At 41.6% G+C, this 19,216-nt stretch overlaps 1 protein-coding gene across 15 annotated transcripts in view; it reads left to right on the top strand.

Moving 5' to 3' along the window:
• ZBTB20 (zinc finger and BTB domain containing 20) overlaps positions 1-14,218 on the top strand; it is a 470,118-nt gene extending 455,900 nt beyond the window's left edge. For all 15 annotated transcript variants that reach the window (XM_072882091.1, XM_072882038.1, XM_072882100.1 and 12 more), the window contains 2 exons: positions 6,531-8,141; positions 12,724-14,218. In XM_072882091.1, coding sequence (XP_072738192.1) covers positions 6,551-8,141; positions 12,724-13,142 — 2,010 coding nt within the window. In that variant the 5' untranslated portion in view covers positions 6,531-6,550 and the 3' untranslated portion in view covers positions 13,143-14,218. The remainder of the gene's footprint in view (positions 1-6,530; positions 8,142-12,723) is intronic.
• Positions 14,219-19,216: the final 4,998 nt, after the last annotated feature.

Here is a 19,216-nt window from a genome sequence, read left to right on the forward strand (position 1 = left end):
CAACAGAAAATAAAACTTCGTCACTAGGGATAAATCAGGTCATTGGAGCTGAAGAAAGTACCCGTGGTTATGATGCTAAGTTTGGAACAGGAGACACTAATGTATGGAAATGAGAAAACTTCCTATGGTAATTGTGAGGCTATAGTACTTTTCATATGTTGTGATGGAAATGCTGTATTTCCACTAAACTGTCATGTTTATGCAGGAGTTGAGATTTTCATTCCAAATTAAGGATTCTTTACTGAGACATGCCTTTCTTAAGGAAAATCTATAGAGTTTTGTTTTGATAACAGGGCTTTGTTTGCTTGGTTTTATTTGTTCTGTAAGGTCTTTAAAGAGTATCATATATGAAGTGTCTCAGGCAACTGTTTCATTCACCTGACTCAACTAGAGTACTTTATCCACTTTGGGGCACTGCATTTTAAGTGAAAGAAGGACAAACTGGATAGAAGATGGGGGAAGATAAGAATTAGGAGAGTACATACAACCAGTGGGGGTGATTGGGAGACCTGAGCTGAGTATTTCCTAGAAAAGATAGGTCTAAAGAAGAAAAGTGAGGCACCTTCCAATATATGAGAGAGTACTATAAAGAGGAAAGTGGTCAGTAGTTCTCTGTGTCTGCTGGAGGAAAGGATGAGTAATTGGTTTCAAAGTTAGATACTAGGAAAACTTTCTTGCTATAAAGATAGTAGACAGTCTGTCTGGGGAGGGAGTAGAAATCCCCCACATTGTTGTTTTTTGCAAACGTGTTAAACAAATTTCTGAAGAGATAGTGTAGGTAAATTGTTCCCACCACAAGGAAAAGGAGTAGACTAGATAACTGTCTGAAGAACCTAATGCATCCATTTGATACAGCCAGGAGGCTATGGTCATCCAACACTTGGTGTGGAGACCAAGGATTAGAGATTTCCAAAACTACGCATGGTAGAGGAAGAGAGTAAGGAGTAGATGGTAATGCTTGTCTCCAGCAGCAGCAGGTTACTTAGGTTTGTGGTGTTCCCAGGAGCTAGTGGCTGGATTACAGATGTGCAGAGAAACAGCTCCAGAAGCAGGAAGAACACTTACGAATCCTAACTTCCACATCTTTGTCTTAGCCCAGGGTGTTCTTTCACCTAGGGAGGCACTTGTCATTTTGATGATAAGAATTTGAAGATACCGTACTCTATACGAGATATAACGCCTCCAACTTTTCTGCTGTCTCTCAAAGTGCGTATTCTTCTCAATGCGAGGCCTGAGAAGCTTGTCAGGAAGACAAACAAGGCAACAATATCAAGCTAGTTCTAGTTAATCTTGTCTAAGTAGCAGAGATGGGTTGCCAAACAATTTTCTAAATGCTACTGCAGAAAATTGAGGCAAAAACTCCATCTATATCTGTCTCAGCAAGCCTACCAATTCTCAAGGGTATAAGACGATTATTCTCTTTGCCCTGTAAGTGTGAAAGCAAGACAGAGCCTTTGGGGTTCACTCTGCTGGTTATTCCTGTGAAAGACCACACGGTAAGTTTCCAAAAAGAGCTAGGATTCCAGCATCCTAGGCAGTTTTCCTTCAGGTGAAGGCTACGCACTGAGCTATTGCTGAAGTTACAGTAGCTGTGGTGGTTTCATCATCACTGTGTTTCTAGAAATGGTAGTCATTACTTTGCAATGAGCTTTGAGATACTGTGATTTTAAAGGACACTAGAGAAAATCAAATTCTGTTATATCTTTCAGTTACAAGCATTAAAGCTGTAAGCATTGGCTTTGCAGAAAGGGACATCTAGTGGCTGCACAAAAAAAACCTTACTAAATACATTTTAAAATGTACAATGTAGCCATTTGTGTGTGACCTGCAGTCTTGTATTCCATACATCTTTGTAGCTCTACTACATCATGTGTTTGCTGGGATCATTTTTTATGTTTTTGGCAAACAAAAAAAATCACCTTTGCGAGCCATACCTTTCTAGCTTTATGTAGGTCTATGTATGGTAGCTTTGGCAAATAGAAAACTGCCTTCAAGCCATGCTTGATGTACCTCACTGCTGCACTTCCACGTTTTCTATAGCATCTTCCAGGAGTCCACTGCCTGCTGTTTCCTTCTGCCGTTGCCTTCCCCTTTGGTACTGTACTTGGAGAGGTTGTCATTGTTATTGTCATGGTAAAATCTACTTTCTTTTGAATGCCCATAGCATAAAAGTCAGCGGGAGGGGTGGATGAGATTCAGGGAAACACTAATCTAAGCACTCAGTCATGTATTACACAACAAAAGTTTTTTCCTTTCCCATCCACGTTGTGCTCCTTCTTACTAGTTGAGGATGAATTCCATGCATGTTTCTGTGAATAGCCTGACAGTTTAATCGGTACATTTGCATATGGGCAAACGGAGCTTTTTTCAAAGTTGCACAGTAATATGTTTCACCTTTATGCCATGCCAGCTTCAAATTGCATCCCAGGAGGATTGCAAATGTGCGTAATCTGTGCAGTTGTCTGGGCTTTTTTTCTTTGCTTTTTTTCTGCTTTTTTTCTGCCCCTTTTTTTTTTTTTGAACTGGCAAACGCCTATTCATTGCCCATCTGGGTAAGAATGGCCTTTGCATTTTCACACCCATTCTTTCCTATATGGTTTGTGAATACCCCTCCAATCAGAACTTGCTTCACAGAAAGGGGACAAAACCATTTTACAGGAGTTTCTCAGAACAAGTCCGTTGGGATCTCTACATCATGTTTACTGGACAAAAAAGGGGGGGGGGGGGTCACTTAACAAAGAGCACTTGAATTTCACAGAAAGGTTCCCACTGTCTCCAGTTTAAAAGAGTGGCAGGCCTGAGAAGAGCCTGAGACAGTCTTTTTCCTGAGCCAGGCATTCTGTGCAGTGACGAGTAGGTGAGTGTGCGCGTGTGTAGCTGGGTCTTGTGAAGAGCTGACACACTTTCTGGCTTGTCCAAGGCTCTAGTAGTCTTTGTCAGAATGTGGCATTTACTTTAGAATCAAACCTGCATTGACAAGTCCACCTTTTATGGTGGACTTTGGACCATCACCTTTGGACTTTCAGCTTAGAACAGCATACAGTAAGGGACAACCACAAAACTTGGATCTGGACACAGTTTCCTGCAGAGAGGGAGAGGAGCTGCATGGGACAGCGGGTTTTGCTACAGACCAATGTTACAGACCAATGTTAAAGCTGTTCTTTTATACTGCTGTGGTTTGTGTAGTAGCATCTCTGACATTATTGCAAATTATTTGGTTGCCTGTGCTTTGGATAGGTATAGTTTTCAGTGTTGAATGTCAAGGAAGGTGGCCTAGAAGAAACATCCTCAAAATCTGTATTAGCTTTGTTTATCATTTGTTATGTGTGTCTTCCACCCACCCCTCTTGTTCACTCCTTAAGGAGTGAATTTCAGTTGTTTCTCAGTTGAAGAAGTGGTAGATGTTCCAATTTAATTTGAAGCAGCAAAGAAATGAGGAGAAGATTTTTTTGAGGGAAAACTCTGCTATACCAATAGCAACCAAAACATACTCCATGCCTTTTATGAAGTGGCTCAACTGACTTTCAGACCAGTTCCTACACCTCAAGGTGCATCCTAGATCAGTTCCTATAGGAGAGCTATTCACATCACTCTCATAAATGCATACAAACCTCTTTTCTTAAGCCTTGATTAGCCCCAGCTGGCTGTTTTCGTGAAGTTAGCTAGTGACCAAGTACATTGTGGCTACACAACTCTTGCTTCCCCCAGCCAGGACCTGAGAAAGGCTGCTGAAACTTAGAGATGAACCTTGCCCTTCCTCCTTTCTGTACATGATTTGTGGATAAGTGGCAGAATTCAATTTCCCAAGAAGTCATCCAGTCTCGCAGTGCATATCACGCCTTTCTGGAAAGGAATTGTCCTGAGGATGCATTTTTCAGAGTTCCACTCACAAAATTCATTTTCTCTGCCAAGGCGCATAGGAAGAAAGTAGATTTCTTTGCACCTGCTCAAGTCAAGAGACCTGTCCATAGCATCTCTGGTATGCGTGGAATACTGTACCTTGTGCATGTGCAAGGCAGGATTTTTGGTTTATTGAGTTAGACTGCTGCATATTTCTCCTTATTATCAAATACTTCATTTGACAAAGCAGAACATAAACTAGAGGTCATTCCCTTTTCCAGAAGCACATCTTAAAGACATGTTTGTGTGAAAAGGGAGCCCTAGGTTCAAACCGAGAAGTGATCAATACTTATTGATGGAAAGATTTCTAGCATACTGATAGGCAACCATTCAAAGGGAGGTGCAGATAAATGGGTAGCTATGCAATCACTTGCCATGGCCTACAGTAGGTCTTGAAAAGAGGTGTCATCTATTTATCATTAATTTTCTACCCTTCTGTTTTCCTACCAATACAAAGCTTTTACCAAGTTCTCTTCCTTTCAGATTAAGGATCCTGACTTTTTATGTAAATAGATTTTGAGTCCTCATGTGATCTGACATGTTGGGAAAGGAAGCATCTGAAACTGCCCTGGAGGCCTCTAGAGGATGACTCTGTCTGGAAGGAGGAGGGAATACATCTCTTCTGTACATTATTTTGTGTAATAATAGTTGCAGTGCCCTTGAAGGAAAGTCTCCCAGCTTCTAGGATGATTTTCCAGTCCTATGATCAGTCTCGTCAGAGGAGGAAACTCGGGTTTCCCAGCAGAGCTTATGAACGAGACATGTAATTCACAATCTCCATGGTACTGTTAGTGGTTTTCTCCTTGGTTCTGCTATGTGAGCATCCCCCCAGTGCTCTAATCTCACATGCAAATTAGCACCCTTCTGATACTGTCTGGTTTACATCTGTTAACATAAGACTTCTTCAGGCAGCTTGACTGCATCAGGATTTCTGGTTCCTGACCTTTGTGCCTCTCTTTTATCATTCAGCTACTTCAGAGAATTAAAATAACCACCTGTGTCCAAGGTGGTTTCTCTGTGAACCACCAGAATAGAGGGTGCTTGAGATGTCAGGAGTGGATAAATGAGAAGGAAAAGGCAGAGCAGGGAGGATGCCATGTTTTCCTGCAAATTGCAGTGAGTAGTGATCTACTGCCCGTGTATGAGATGTAAAGTACCCTTTAGGCTGGAGCAGAGGGACATTGTTGGGCTAAAAGGCATGTATGTGAAACTGTTTTCAATGCCATTTATTTGCTCTGTATATTTCTGTTAAAACAGGCAGTGACAATAAGCTAGTTTAATTTACTCACACTTCTCTACCAAATTCCACTTTTGGATTCTCACATATTAACAAGTAATTGTGGCAAGGATGGTTGTAGCTTTGGTAGGAATATTCAAGACCAAATGCCTGTAATACTAGTGGTGATTTTGCGTTACTTTTCTCTGTGTACTTTTCTGGGAACAAAGGTGATGCATGTACTACAAATGCTAAGAGAAATAAATTATTAACAATGTTTTATTTGTTTACCACTCAAAGCGCAGTTGGTTCTTCATAGTTAAAAGATGAAACCATAGTTTCTGCCCATCAAGATCTAAATAGACGAAAAGTGAGTAAAGAACAGGAAAGGAAACAAAAAAAACATTAAAACCAAAGTAAGCAAGATGGAGATAGGGAAAAGTGGATCGAGAGATTAAGAAGTTACTTTTTAGTCACTTGTAAAATTTAATTTTGAAGGATATGTTGGCTCTGTACCCGAATTGGTTAGGTGCTTTTCTAAACTGCTCTCTATTTAGATTATTCAGCCAAACTAAGACAAAGTCTTCCTTAGAGTAAATGTCTGTAATTTTCCAGTTTCTGTCAAGTAAATAACAGCAGGAGAACATTTGGTTTTAGATGATGGCATTCTGGTGCCAGTCAGAACTTGGGATATGCTAAAAATGAAGGGGACAGCTCATGTTAACTTTTTGCTTTGGGTTCTTACAGAGGACTGTTTGTCACTATTGGGTAGCAAATGTTCTAAACCACAACCCCAGACAAAACTGTGCGTGGGATTTTAGGAACATTTACAGCCTAAATCTTGAACCAGATTTGGATTTTACAAAGTGACTGCCAGTTTTTTTGATACAAGTAGCTGTACTGTAAAACACAGGATCCAAATTCCTTAAAATACCAATCTCGATAGAAATCACAGTTTGATATAGACTCTTTGCATTAACAACTTGGTGTGAAGGGTCATTAAATAAGAATCTGATCTTTTTTGGCATGGGTCCACATCTGAACAGCCTAAAATCCAGCTTTAATCCATGTGCTCAGTGTTTACAATTGGCTGGCTCTAGGCTTTTTAAAGCCAGATAAACTGATGGGAAGTCCAAGGCCCAGGAATGTGGTTGGAATTTAGGGCCAGCTACACCTGTCTTTGTCTGCTTTTGTCCAAAAATTCAGGACTTGAGCTTCTGCAAATGAGTAGCAAAGTTTACTTCTAGCCTTACAGAGATGATGTCTTCTTATTGGTGCCTTTGTACGTGATTTTTATGGTATAATCTGTTTTGTTTACCCAGTGGGCAGTCACATTCGCCAGTGCCCTGACTGTGGCTCTGCAGGGGACAAGACTCAATCTGTTCTTTTTTTTTTGTCACCTGCTTTGCTACAGGTAACATCAGTTGCAAGGGGATGACAGAGCGCATTCATAGCATCAACCTTCACAACTTCAGCAATTCTGTGCTCGAGACCCTCAACGAGCAGCGCAACCGTGGCCACTTCTGTGACGTGACGGTCCGCATCCACGGGAGCATGCTACGCGCCCACCGTTGTGTGCTGGCGGCTGGCAGCCCCTTCTTCCAGGACAAGCTGCTGCTGGGCTACAGCGACATCGAGATCCCCTCAGTGGTGTCAGTCCAGTCTGTGCAAAAGCTCATTGACTTCATGTACAGTGGGGTGCTGCGGGTCTCACAGTCGGAGGCCCTTCAGATCCTCACAGCTGCCAGCATCCTGCAGATCAAGACTGTGATTGATGAGTGCACGAGGATTGTCTCGCAAAATGTGGGAGAGGTCTACCCGGTGATTCAGGATTCTGGCCAGGAGACACCCAGGGGAACACCCGAATCAGGCACTTCGGGGCAGAGCACTGACACAGAGTCTGGCTACCTGCAGAGCCATTCGCAGCACAGTGTGGACAGGATCTATTCGGCCCTCTATGCCTGTTCCATGCAAAATGGCAGTGGGGAGCGCTCCTTTTACAGTGGAGCTGTGGTCAGCCACCATGAAACAGCCCTGGGGCTCCCCAGGGACCATCACATGGAAGACCCCAGCTGGATTACCCGGATCCACGAACGGTCGCAACAGATGGAGCGGTACCTCTCCACCACTCCAGAGACCACACACTGCCGCAAGCAACCACGCCCTGTCCGAATTCAAACCCTGATGGGCAACATCCATATTAAGCAGGAGATGGAGGATGACTATGACTACTATGGCCAACAGAGGGTGCAGATCCTTGAGCGCAATGAGTCTGAGGAATGCACTGAGGACACTGACCAAGCAGAAGGCACTGAGAGTGAGCCCAAAGGGGAGAGTTTTGACTCGGGAGTCAGTTCCTCCATTGGCACTGAGCCCGATTCCATGGAGCAGCAGTTTATGACTGGTCTGGGCCGGGATGGGCAACAAGAACCTTCTCAAGCAGATCAAAATGATGTCCCTGCTGATGGCACTCAGCCGCAGCAGCAGCAGCAGCAGCATGTAGATGCCAACTCTTCCTCGCCAGAGAGAAGCAATGACGTTGAAATGGACAGCAAAGTGCTCACAGTCAATAACGGCACCGAAAAGGGGGCTTTGCAGCCTTCTGTCAACACAACTGTTGCCCAACCATTGCCAACCACACAGATATACTTACGCCAGACAGAAACCCTCACCAGCAATCTGAGGATGCCACTGACTCTGACCAGCAACACTCAGGTCATTGGCACAGCTGGCAACACCTACCTGCCTGCCCTTTTCACCACACAGTCTGCTGGCAGTGGCCCTAAGCCTTTCCTCTTCAGCCTGCCCCAGCCTTTAGCTGGCCAACAGACACAGTTTGTGACAGTGTCCCAGCCTGGCCTGTCAACCTTTACTGCCCAGCTGCCAGCCCCACAGCCCTTGGCCCCATCTGCGGGCCACAGCACAGCAGGTGGGCAAGGCGAAAAAAAGCCTTACGAGTGCACTCTCTGTAACAAGACTTTCACCGCCAAACAGAACTACGTCAAGCACATGTTTGTACACACAGGTAAGAGTACATCCCTTTGGCTTATACATGAAGCCAGAGAAAGTCCTTGACAAACATGGACTTAGATTCTGTTTCCCAACCTGCCAGCCCCCAGCACAAACAGGAGGGAAAGGTTATCCAGGGAGCTGGTATCACAGAACACTTCAGCACAAGCTTACTGCATTGAAGTTGAGCCCCTGCAGAAACATATAGGTCCCTTATAGGGGCCTAACTGTGCATGGTGGAGAAACAAGCTCATTTTACTTGCAGTAAAATGTGTCCTGCACCCATCCAAGGAAATAGTAAGCATAAGTTGTTTCTTGCAAGCTGACCACGCAACATTAAGTAGAAGTGGCATGAGAAAACTGTAATAAGTCATTAAAGAAAAACTGTCTACTAAGAAATGGCATCCCCCTGTAAGTTTTACAGCTACGGGGGTTTAAGCCCAAGTGATGATGATTGGCATGAGTTTAGGGCAAGTTCATTCCTGGTGGAGTTGCAGCAGTAGGTCCAGGCCTAGGTGTTACACACACCGCCACATATTTTCTAAATCTCACATATTCCTAGAAGAAAGTAAATTTGGAGTTTTTTCAGGAAGTTTTCTGTACTTCACTGAAGCTGACTGCTGTAATCCCCTGTCTCTTGGTAAGTCAGATGTTTCACTAGCTGTGAGTACAGAAACATAGGGCTCAATGAGAAAAATTTAAAATAATGTATGTAGAAGACAACATCAGCACCCTTTTTGTTTAAAAATGCAACTGCTTTAGTATGTGGTCTTTTGAGACAATATAGGTAACCATATTTACTACTGAGCCAAAACTGCCTTTCTAGCTTTGTCAAGTTATGAGACTTCAAAGCAAGGAGATATATGTGTCTTAGATGGAGAAGCTATCCTGGGTTCAGGACTAAATTTTGCTTGCTTTAGCCCTCGGCTCATTCTGACATTGGAGAGAAATTCTAGTTTAGAGAAAGAATAAATATTTCTCTGACCAAGCAGTGATTTTGCTAATGTCAGATCTTAAAATAAATGCTGGGTTTGTGATACATGGAGTAGAACCTGGAGAAATTGCCCAAAGTATGGGAGGAATGTAAGTCATGCCTCCCCATTGTATCCAATAGATTTCACTTCCATGTGCGTATGTAAACTTTTAACTTCTATTAACCTATAATTATCACTTAGGATAAATTCCTCTAGACATCTAAGGCAGACGTGTACATGTACATATACAAAAAGGTCAAGCTTCTCAGGACTGGTACAAAATGTATGATTGCAAGGATCAAGAATCCTGAATCCCAGGATTACCCTTTGTGTCTGTTTATGTTCTCCATCTTTCTGTTGTGGATGAGTAGCTAAAATACTGTGTAGATAGTGTTGTGTTATTCAGAAAAATATCCGCTTCAGAACACAGTCAAATATATCTGCCTGCATCCTTGTTCTAAAAGCTAGAAAGGCTTTTTCACAAATAACGTAACCGAGATTAGGTGCTTTATTTCCCCCACCCCCAACTGTGCACTGCATTTGGTATTTGGAGTCAGAAAAAGAGTAATATTGGAAGATCTGACGTAAAATATTCCTAGCTACTACACATAAAGTCAAGCAAGGAAATTGGTAGGCATTTCCAATCTTGAATTAGTATTTTATTTGTGTGGGTCTGCAAATGCCCAAAATAATGAACTGCGGTGGCAAGGAGAGATTTGGGTAGATACATGATTTCAAAGTTAATTTAGAAACAAACTGGCTCCTGGAGTGTCTGGGAGAATAATTGCACCTTAACCAACAGAGGGCAGGGCTTCAGAAAACCCTTCTGAAAATAACCTTTATATGTACAGCCTCAGAGAAAGCATGTCTGCTGCCTTGTCTAGTGCTGGACAGGATCATTATGAAACCTGAGAGCAGACAGCTGTTCCCACTGTCAGGGTGACTTTCCTCACCCTGAGGTGAGGAAAAGAAGCCAGGCAAAGTGGCTCTGGAAAAGATCCACAGAAAAAGGGAAAGATTTGGAAGATGTGAATGTTTGAATTGGTCTCGCTGTTTGGAGGGGTCACAAGAGAAGCCATGGAGGAGTCTAATCATAAACCAGAATTCAACAACCTAAAGGCCTCCCAATCTCTGTATGTTTTTATGCTTCCAAAAACTACACTCTGATGTAGCTTTCCATGCCATGGAAACGTACCTCCCTTTCTTCTTTCACATGGACACAAACGTACTAGAGATGAATATTTTTGCATGTTCCCTGCAGACTGTCTTTAATATATCCCACAATGTTGTTCTCCAAGACATGCAGTGTTGTGGAAATACAGTTCTAGAATGCATGCAGTGTCCATGCGCCTTATAAGCCATCATTGCCTTCTCCTACGTATCACGCTGTGATTAATATTTGATAACTGTCCCACATTGCTGTCTAAAAGCAGCCAAATATGAAATAAAAAACCAAAAGGAGGTACATGCACGTTAATTCACTGAGCAAAGTTTTCTCTGACTTCAGGATGAAGAATCGTGGGAATAAAGAATCTACAGCGCTCACTTAGGAAGCACATACATTTGCATACAAAAAAGAAAACCTGAAAAGTTTTGCGATTCTTAGGAGAGAAGAAATCCCAGGAAGGTTTTGAAGCTAAGATTAGAAAGCCAGAACCCAGTGTATCTTAGAAACATGTGCAGGCAAAAATTAGGGTGTTTTTATAGCATAGTCTTAACAGGGTCTAGAGCAGAGGAGACCGACTTATTGCAAACTCTGGGACATATATTGCCTAAGGCAAAAATGAGCACTGTAAATATAATCAGTCTCTTGTAAGTTAATCAGACGTTATTATAACTGACACACTATCATTTTCCACATAACACGTGTCAAGCATATTGGCCTGTCTACACTCAAAGCACTACTATGTTCAGCAAAGCCAGCAGGAAAGTAGACTTAATGTGTTTTGACCAAGTGTCTTTCACCAAGTAGGGACAAACTTATCATTGGTGCAAGGAAGAGCAGCATGTGGATTTCATTCACAGATGTCACTTTCATATGTGCAAACTGTGAAATAAAAAGAAATAGAGACTCAGGGGAGTTAAAAAAGTAGGTCCTTCCCATCCAACCCATATTAATTATCTCCTCTTAAAATTGAATATAAGTAGCGTATTGTAATCTCACTATACAAAGAGTAAATGATATATTACCACAGGCGTGTGATGGTCCCTGAAGATTGACTCTTCAGGATTTAAAACAGAGCCAGACAGATAGTAAAAAGGAGGAAGCAGGATGTCTGTGAAAAAAAAAAAGGATCTCTGCTAGAGGGGAAATTGTGGAATGACCAAAGGAAAATCATTTTTCAGTCAGTGAAACAGAGGATCGTTTTGATTGTTACAGAGCTATGGTACCATCTCTCTCCCTGACAGCTTTGGGGATGATGAATTACAACATCTGAAATATACCACAAGTGGTTCAGAAAACAAATTAAAAAGCAGCTTTTGATGGGCATTCAGGGTGTTGGGTATTGTCTACATTATCAATACAGCAACATATCATGAAAATGTTGCCTGATACCATGAAACATGAGGCCGTGGCATTGTCTCCCAGAAGAACTCTGAGCATGAGGAGGAATTAAGAGTAGTCTGGACAAACCAATCGTATGTGCTCAGCTAAATATTTTTTTCAGTTCATCCTTGTAGTCACTTGTTTGTCTGGATATGATCAGAGTTCACTTACACAAGTTGCCAGAATCAGTTTTACAACAGCCCTGGGCGCACAAGGCAATGTGGTAGATGACATAAGTATTTTATATCTGTGGCTTACCTGATAAGGTGTTTTATTTAATTGACAGTCAAATCATTTAAATTTCCTGTTATACTGGAAGTTTATCTGTTAGGTTGCCCTTTGCATGGTACTGGCTGGCCTAGGCAATTCTATGTACTGAGGTTCCCTTTTCAGTTACCCTTATCCATGCTTCAGCTATGAGATTTGACCAGAAAAAGGGGCAACAAATGTAAACCTCTTATAAAGCATTGGATTCCTTTGGCAATCTCTAGCATTTCTCTTCTGAGAAATTTAAAGCAATTTGACAAAAACTAGTGTGTTACAGGTCAGCTATCTAGTAATCACTAGCTTTGTCCATGCTTTTATTGCATACAGGTAGGGAGATGGAGGCACTGACAGGTACAATAACTTGACTTAAGACCTGTCTAGAAATGAGCACGAGGAGCAAGGCAGGAGCATAGGCAGGAGAGGCTCTCCATTGAGGCTGGGGGTTGATGCTAGGACCTTTTAACTCTAGTCCTGTCTTTGTCAGTGCCTACTATGTGAACTTGAAGAAATCACCTGAGCTCCTTTTTACTGTAACTGGATTGGGAATACCTACAGCCCCCTTTGTAAAGCATTTTGAAACCTCTGGTTTTGAAACCTCTGGTTTTCACAAAAACTGTTGTGTATCAAAACACGCTTATTAACAGCGTTACTCTTTCTTAGCCAGAGCAGCTTTCCAAAGACCCCCATGAGACTTACCATTAGTTTATTGCAAAGAGTCGTACTGAGCTGGTTTAATTTTATTATCTTTTTTTTTTGTCTGTTTTTCTTTCTTTCTCTCTCTCTCTCTCGTTGGTCATTACCATTGGCAGGTGAGAAGCCCCACCAATGCAGCATCTGTTGGCGCTCCTTCTCTTTAAAGGATTACCTAATCAAACACATGGTGACACACACTGGTGTGAGGGCATACCAGTGCAGTATCTGCAACAAGCGCTTCACCCAGAAGAGCTCCCTTAATGTGCACATGCGCCTCCACCGTGGAGAGAAGTCCTACGAGTGCTACATCTGCAAGAAGAAGTTCTCCCACAAGACCCTGCTGGAGAGGCATGTGGCTCTGCACAGTGCCACCAACGGCACGCCTGGAGCCACCGGCACCGGCGCAAGGGCTGTCCCTGCCGGGGTGGTGGCCTGCACGGAGGGGACCACGTACGTCTGCTCTGTCTGTCCAGCTAAGTTTGACCAAATCGAGCATTTCAACGACCACATGAGGATGCATGTGTCAGACGGATAAGTAGAATCTCTCTCTCTCTCTTTGTTATGAACAAAAAAATAGAAACAAGAAAAAAAGCTATGGCACTAGAATTTAAGAAATGATTTTCGTTTCATTTTTACCTTTATTTTCCTCCTTTTTTTGGGTTCGTTTCGTTTTGTTGTTTTTGTACTACATGAAGAACTGTTTTTTGCCTGCTGGTACATTACATTTCCGGAGGCTGGGTGAATAATAATTTTCCCAACCTCCCTCGGATGGTGGCCTTAAGGCCAGGTAGTGCTTCATGAGCTCCACTGGTTGGATCTCTAGCTACTGGCCTCTAAATACAACCCTTCTTTACTACAAAAAACAAACAAAAAAAAACCCACAAAAAAAATCAAAAAACAGACAGAAAAAATAAAAAACAAAAAAAATTTCTTTTTTCTCACTTGTGAAGAGCACTACAAAAAAAAAGAAACAAAACAAAATATATTACAAATCTACAAGGCCTACTGTCGTTATAAGTACACCGCTCGCAGTGTTTCAATGGACATAATTCACAATGCTGACCGCTTTTGGACTTCACAGTATCCAGTTAGAACTGTGGAATATTTTGCTTCTGGTTGAGCAGCAACCAGAGGAAACAAGGCCCTGCTGGTTTCCACCACGTGTCTGCTTTCTCACACACACACGCATTCACAAACACACGAAAGGGCTGAGGGGAGTGCGAGGCAGTGTGGCTTGGATAGTGTGGAGTCCCTGCAGGGTGAGGAAAAAGAATCAGAGGTTCCTCACCTGGATTCTGCTCCATCCCACGCTCTCTGGCGCACCCTCCCCGCTGCTTTTCCCATACCACCACCACCACCTTACAGCAGAAACCAAGAAGATTCAGACAACGAGCAACGGTGGCTTTTTTGTAATTTATTCAGTGTCTTCGCTGAGCCCAGGGCCTCAGCACAATCAAGAGGGACTTTCACAGAAGGCAAAGAGAAACACAGAGGAAAATCAAAGATATCAGAGGTTGCAACCTATGGATCTAGGTACAAGAGAAGGGTTAGTTCCCACAATCTTTGCAAAAAAAAAAAACAAAGTTGCATCAGGATTTATTCTTGTGGAAGAAAGAGGAATAGAGGGTGGGTGGGGAGGGGAATAATAATTAAAAAAAAAGAGTTCTTGGGACTTTTTTAATTCAAAATTTTATAGAGGGGCAAAAGTGACGTTTACCAGATAGAATGCTGATTTTTTTAATATATTTACAACAGTATTTGTGTAAAAAAAACAAAAAAAGTGAGATTGTTAAAAGTAATTTTTCTTTGTTTTCTTTTTTTGTTTTGCGTACACTGCCACTAATATCTTCTCTTTTATTATATATATGAATATATATATAAATATATATTTTATTTTAAATCAAGACTGTTAAGGTTAGCTAACCTGCTTCCAGATAGAGGGGGGGAGGGGAGGTGATCTTGATTTTTATTTTAAAAAAGAGGAAGGATGTTTCTTAATTTTCTTTTCTAGTATTATTCTCTCTCTCTCTCTTTTCTAATGGAATCAAGAATTACCTGGGTCAATGAGGGGCTCTGTGAAGTCATCTGTGAGATTATCTGCTAGAGTTTGTGCATCCTGCAGTATCATTTGAACTGCTACTTTGTTTTTCAATTACGTGGTTCTCTTTTTGGCTCTTACCAAGGTTCTGTTGTTTCTGGTTTTGGTTCCATCTCAGAATTTATTTCTGCTGAAGGGCAGTTCCTTTTGAGAAAGATTTTTCTAGCAATGTTCCCTTGGTTTTGGGGATAGTAAAATCTGTAGTCTTTTCTTTCTTCTTATTTGAAAAAGTAATGAAAGTTTTGGAAGTGTGTAATAACTAGGATTTCCCTTCGTTTTGGTCACTGGACAAGAATTAATCTGCTGTATTGTTCTCTCATCCCTGCCTTGCTCGCTAGAGAGCTTCCATATTCGTGTGGGAATCTGATCCTGCCCCTGGTAATTTGTGCTGATGCCAAAATAACTTAAAATGTTACCATTGCAAATAATCTTCCCTTCTTCATTTGCAAAAACGTCTAACTGAAGGGCCACATCCCGCATTCTCTGCATATGCAAAGCTATGCAAGGAATGTAGGATCAGTGTGAAAGATTGATTCCTGATCTGCATATATATGTTGGTGTTTTGTATTTTGTTTTATTGTGTTTGGGCTGGTGTTCTCCCTAGTCGTCTTCTGTGTATCTGTGTGAGAATTTTTCCCCCAAAGGCAACTCCCAAAGTACATGGGTCCTTAGTTCAGTTGGATCAGTGTCTGACACTATCTTTGTCTTGCTTGAAATCCATAGCTAGGATTTGCACCAGCTGCACTCTGGACTTTATATTTTAGGCAGAGAAGAAGCACCTAACAAAAATATGCAAAAAGAAAAAAAAAGAAAAATTGCTAGTTTAGCTTTTACTTGTGTCTATATTTAAATTAAGCTTTCTTAAGTTTACAAAACTCTGCTTGTGAACACTGAGCATTTCACATGAGACATTATTTTATGCTGGACAACTTTCTAACTATTGACTTGATAGATTTCCACATACAATTTTGCGTGTTCTTTACACCTGCGGCTTCTGTATCGGATGTCTGTGATTCAGCACAGGTAACCTCATTGCTATGTTCTACGCCTGTTCCATTACTGATTTATTTTGGGGAAGAAGACTGACGGGTGGTTCAGTCTCAGAATCTTTCTGTACCCTGCAAGGTGTTGTTCAGCAGATCCTAAACGTTGAAGCCCTGATTCTCAGCTGCAGTAGGCAGCATAAAGAGACTTTGAGGCGAGTGCCACAGCAAATGAGTCTCTTAGATGGTAACGTCTTTTTTTGTTACCAGTTTGCTTGGGTGGTTCAAGGGGACTGGAGAAGGAGCACAAGTTAGTTAAATATTGTTCTCATATCCGCACTGGTAAAGGCAATGCTGGCATGTAAACTGAGAAGTGAAAAGACAAAGCCTAAGACATGGAGAGGGGGAACTAATACCTGCCATATAAAGACACACTAAATCTGTGCAGAAAATAAAGGTTCTAGAGATAAGGGTGTGGAAGAAAATGGGGAAGGTGAACCTATACAAAAGGATTGAAGGTCTTTCTCTGAGGAAAGGAGTTTTTTCTGAGATCTTTAATATCAAAGAGTTTGGTGTTCTCCCATATGAGGAACTAATGAAGAATTTTACCCAGCTTAAAAATCTGTAGCTGCTCATTTGTCATCTGAGGTCTGGGGAAAAGCTGTTTAATTTGCCATTGTTAAATCTGGTGAACTATAGTCAAGACGTAGTGTATTCTGGAATGTGGTTCTGATACCAGAAGAGATATGCCAGTACACAGGAAATAAGAATCAGGGTTTACATCCACCAAAACCTGAATACTATGGTGTTTAGAGAGAAAAATCCTATCTAAATTCTAATTCTTCAGTTTTCAACCTTCCCTAAATCAAAGAAGCATCATCTTTGAAATGCAAATTTATTATGGGGCCAAATAAATTTGAAATGAATTAAAGATCAGTTGTGAATGAATGAAGGGTGCCAATTAAAAAAATAAACAAACTTCTTAAAGTAAAGCTGCGGCATGCTAGGTTGAATTCTAAATCACTTGTCAAAGAGTTTAGGCCAAGGTCTTCACAAATGGCTGCCTGAAATATAAACTGATTTTGTTGAACTTCCAGGCTCAAAAATTAGTGACTTGATTTTGTAAAACATGGAGCAATTTGCAACATGACTGCAAATGTAGCTGAAAGTGCTCATCAGGTCACTTAAATAAGTGACCTTCTGTGAATTTAGGAGCTCAAACATAGACCCCTTTATCTTTTAAAATGTTAAATTATTTTTAATAATGCTTCCTCCCATCTGTTGAAATATTTATTTACTACTTGGAAACAACTACAGTATCTGAATGTTACAGGTATCTTCAAGCTTCATGTATTGCTACACTGTTCCTTAGCAGAAAGAATACCTTTGGTACACTAGCAGTCTCAATGATCTGCAGACTGGTGTTGACAGTGTTTGAGCGCATCCATCTCAGTATGCTTGAAAGGCTTCCTTCAAAACACCTGATAAAATTATATAGATGAGAAAGAGCAGACTTCTGCACACCTCCCTCTGATGGAGCATGCAATATCCTGCATTCCTTGAGCCTGATTCTCACCTTCCCTAAAGCTCTCTTTATATTGCTTTGGCAATGGAAAAGGGCATTAAATAGGACATAAATTCAAGCATACAAGTCAAGGCCTCTCTGCAAGGCAAAAGTGCAATAAAGGAAGCCTTAGAGTAAATGAGAAGTAAGTGCCTTCTCTTACTGCTGCTGGGGCTGATGAACTCACTTGAAAACGTAGGAATGGCCAGTTACAGATGATTTGGATGAAGATGAAAGACCATGTTGGATAATTACAAAGTAATAAGCCTAAGAGAGAAGATTTATTATAATCCTCGTTAGCTATGTATCTGCTTATAACCTAAAGACATAATAATTTATGGCCTTAACTTTTTATCCCATATAAAAATTATATATTGTGGCAGATAACTCTCATTATCCTTTAAAGATCTAATTGCTAGGTGGCCCCTGTGCTGTCCTGTGGAAGTGAGTTCCTCAGGTTGATTACCACCTTGTTGAGATGATTCCTTTTCAGGTTAATTTTGTTGCTGTTCATTGAAACACCCTTGTTCTTGTATTACGTGAAATCATAAATCAGAGAACCAAAATTTAACTTCTCTTGCCTGTTCTGCTGAAGTCTGCCTCTCTCTGGGAAATCTGAATCCACAAGGAATGCAGGACCACAACGTCAGTGTCTGCTGGTCAGTAAGGAGAGAACAGCTACCGAGTGTGCGCGTGTGCGTGTCTGGGGTGTGTGCATTAGTGAGGTTCTCCTACAGTGATCTCTTGTAGAGGACTAGCAAGTACAACTCATAAATGATGGGAACATACCAGTAGAGTACACCAGTCTAGAAATTGTAATATGATGTTTCAGTCTGGTCCCTCCTCTCACAAAACCCCTATTAATAGTCTCTCATAAGGGAAATAGGTAGAGATATTTTGCAGGAGCTGCTCTGGGGACACTTTCTCAGCAACTGTCATGCTTCCATTAGGCCCATTTCTGGCCCATGCTGTTAGTTACTTTCAAAACCAGCTCAAATTCACAGTAAGCTAACAGGGAAGAGTGGCATTTAGTTGACTTTCTAAGAGAATGAGATTTCCCTTTGCTCTAAGATCAAAGAGGCCAAGTGGTACCCATTTTTCTTCTTTTGATTTCTTTTTCATCCAAAGGAGAGTTGAGTAATAACCCACATACCATCAGCCCCCTCACTTCTTACCAACCCCAAACTGATTTATTTCAGTTGACCTTGAGCTACTCAATTAATGCTGGATCATTCACATGGTAGAGGAACAAATCTCTTGCCTTTAGCGAGTATTGTGCTAGGATGTCCTGCCTGCCTTAGTAATGAAAACAAATCCCATAGGGAGAAGGTACAAAGCATACTATTTGCAGGAGTGTTGAGTCCAATTCAAAATCGGAAGCACCCAAACCATTTCAAACATAACCGGACCTTCAGTATGCCTAGGACTGTAGGTCTGTGACCCTTCTGACAGTCTTATGCTAAGGAAATCCTGCAAATCTCACTGCTGAAGATGACTTGCTGCTCAAAAAGAAATATAATATCAAATTAGCACTTGGTGGCTGTTCTGTCAAGGAAAACTAGACCTTGGTAATCCACCCCTTGCAATTCAGCATCCAGCTCCTCTGAACTGTTGAAATAAACCTGATAGAAATGAATCAGCAGGTAGCCTAACTGAAGCAGCATCTGATCAGCCTAAAGCAAAAGAGCTGCTTTTCACAGTCCCTGATTGGTTTTTATGCTGGCTGTGAAAATTCGTGAAGGAGGTGTAGTGTGATGAGAACTTGGCCCTGAGAGGTTCTGAGCCTCCTCTGCTCCCAGGAGGCTTGTCACTCAGTAGGAACTGGCCCCTAAGTGATCACAACTCTGCTGAAGAAAGGCTTATGAGAGAAACTACAGATAATACATTAAATCTGGAGTCTTGAGTTTGTAAATGCAGTTAAAACCTTTCCCAGTGCTTGAGTGTCCCGCTGATGGAAACCAAAA

The sequence above is a fragment of the Ciconia boyciana genome, chromosome 1 (assembly GCF_034638445.1).
Source record: "Ciconia boyciana chromosome 1, ASM3463844v1, whole genome shotgun sequence".
Lineage (NCBI taxonomy): Eukaryota > Metazoa > Chordata > Aves > Ciconiiformes > Ciconiidae > Ciconia > Ciconia boyciana.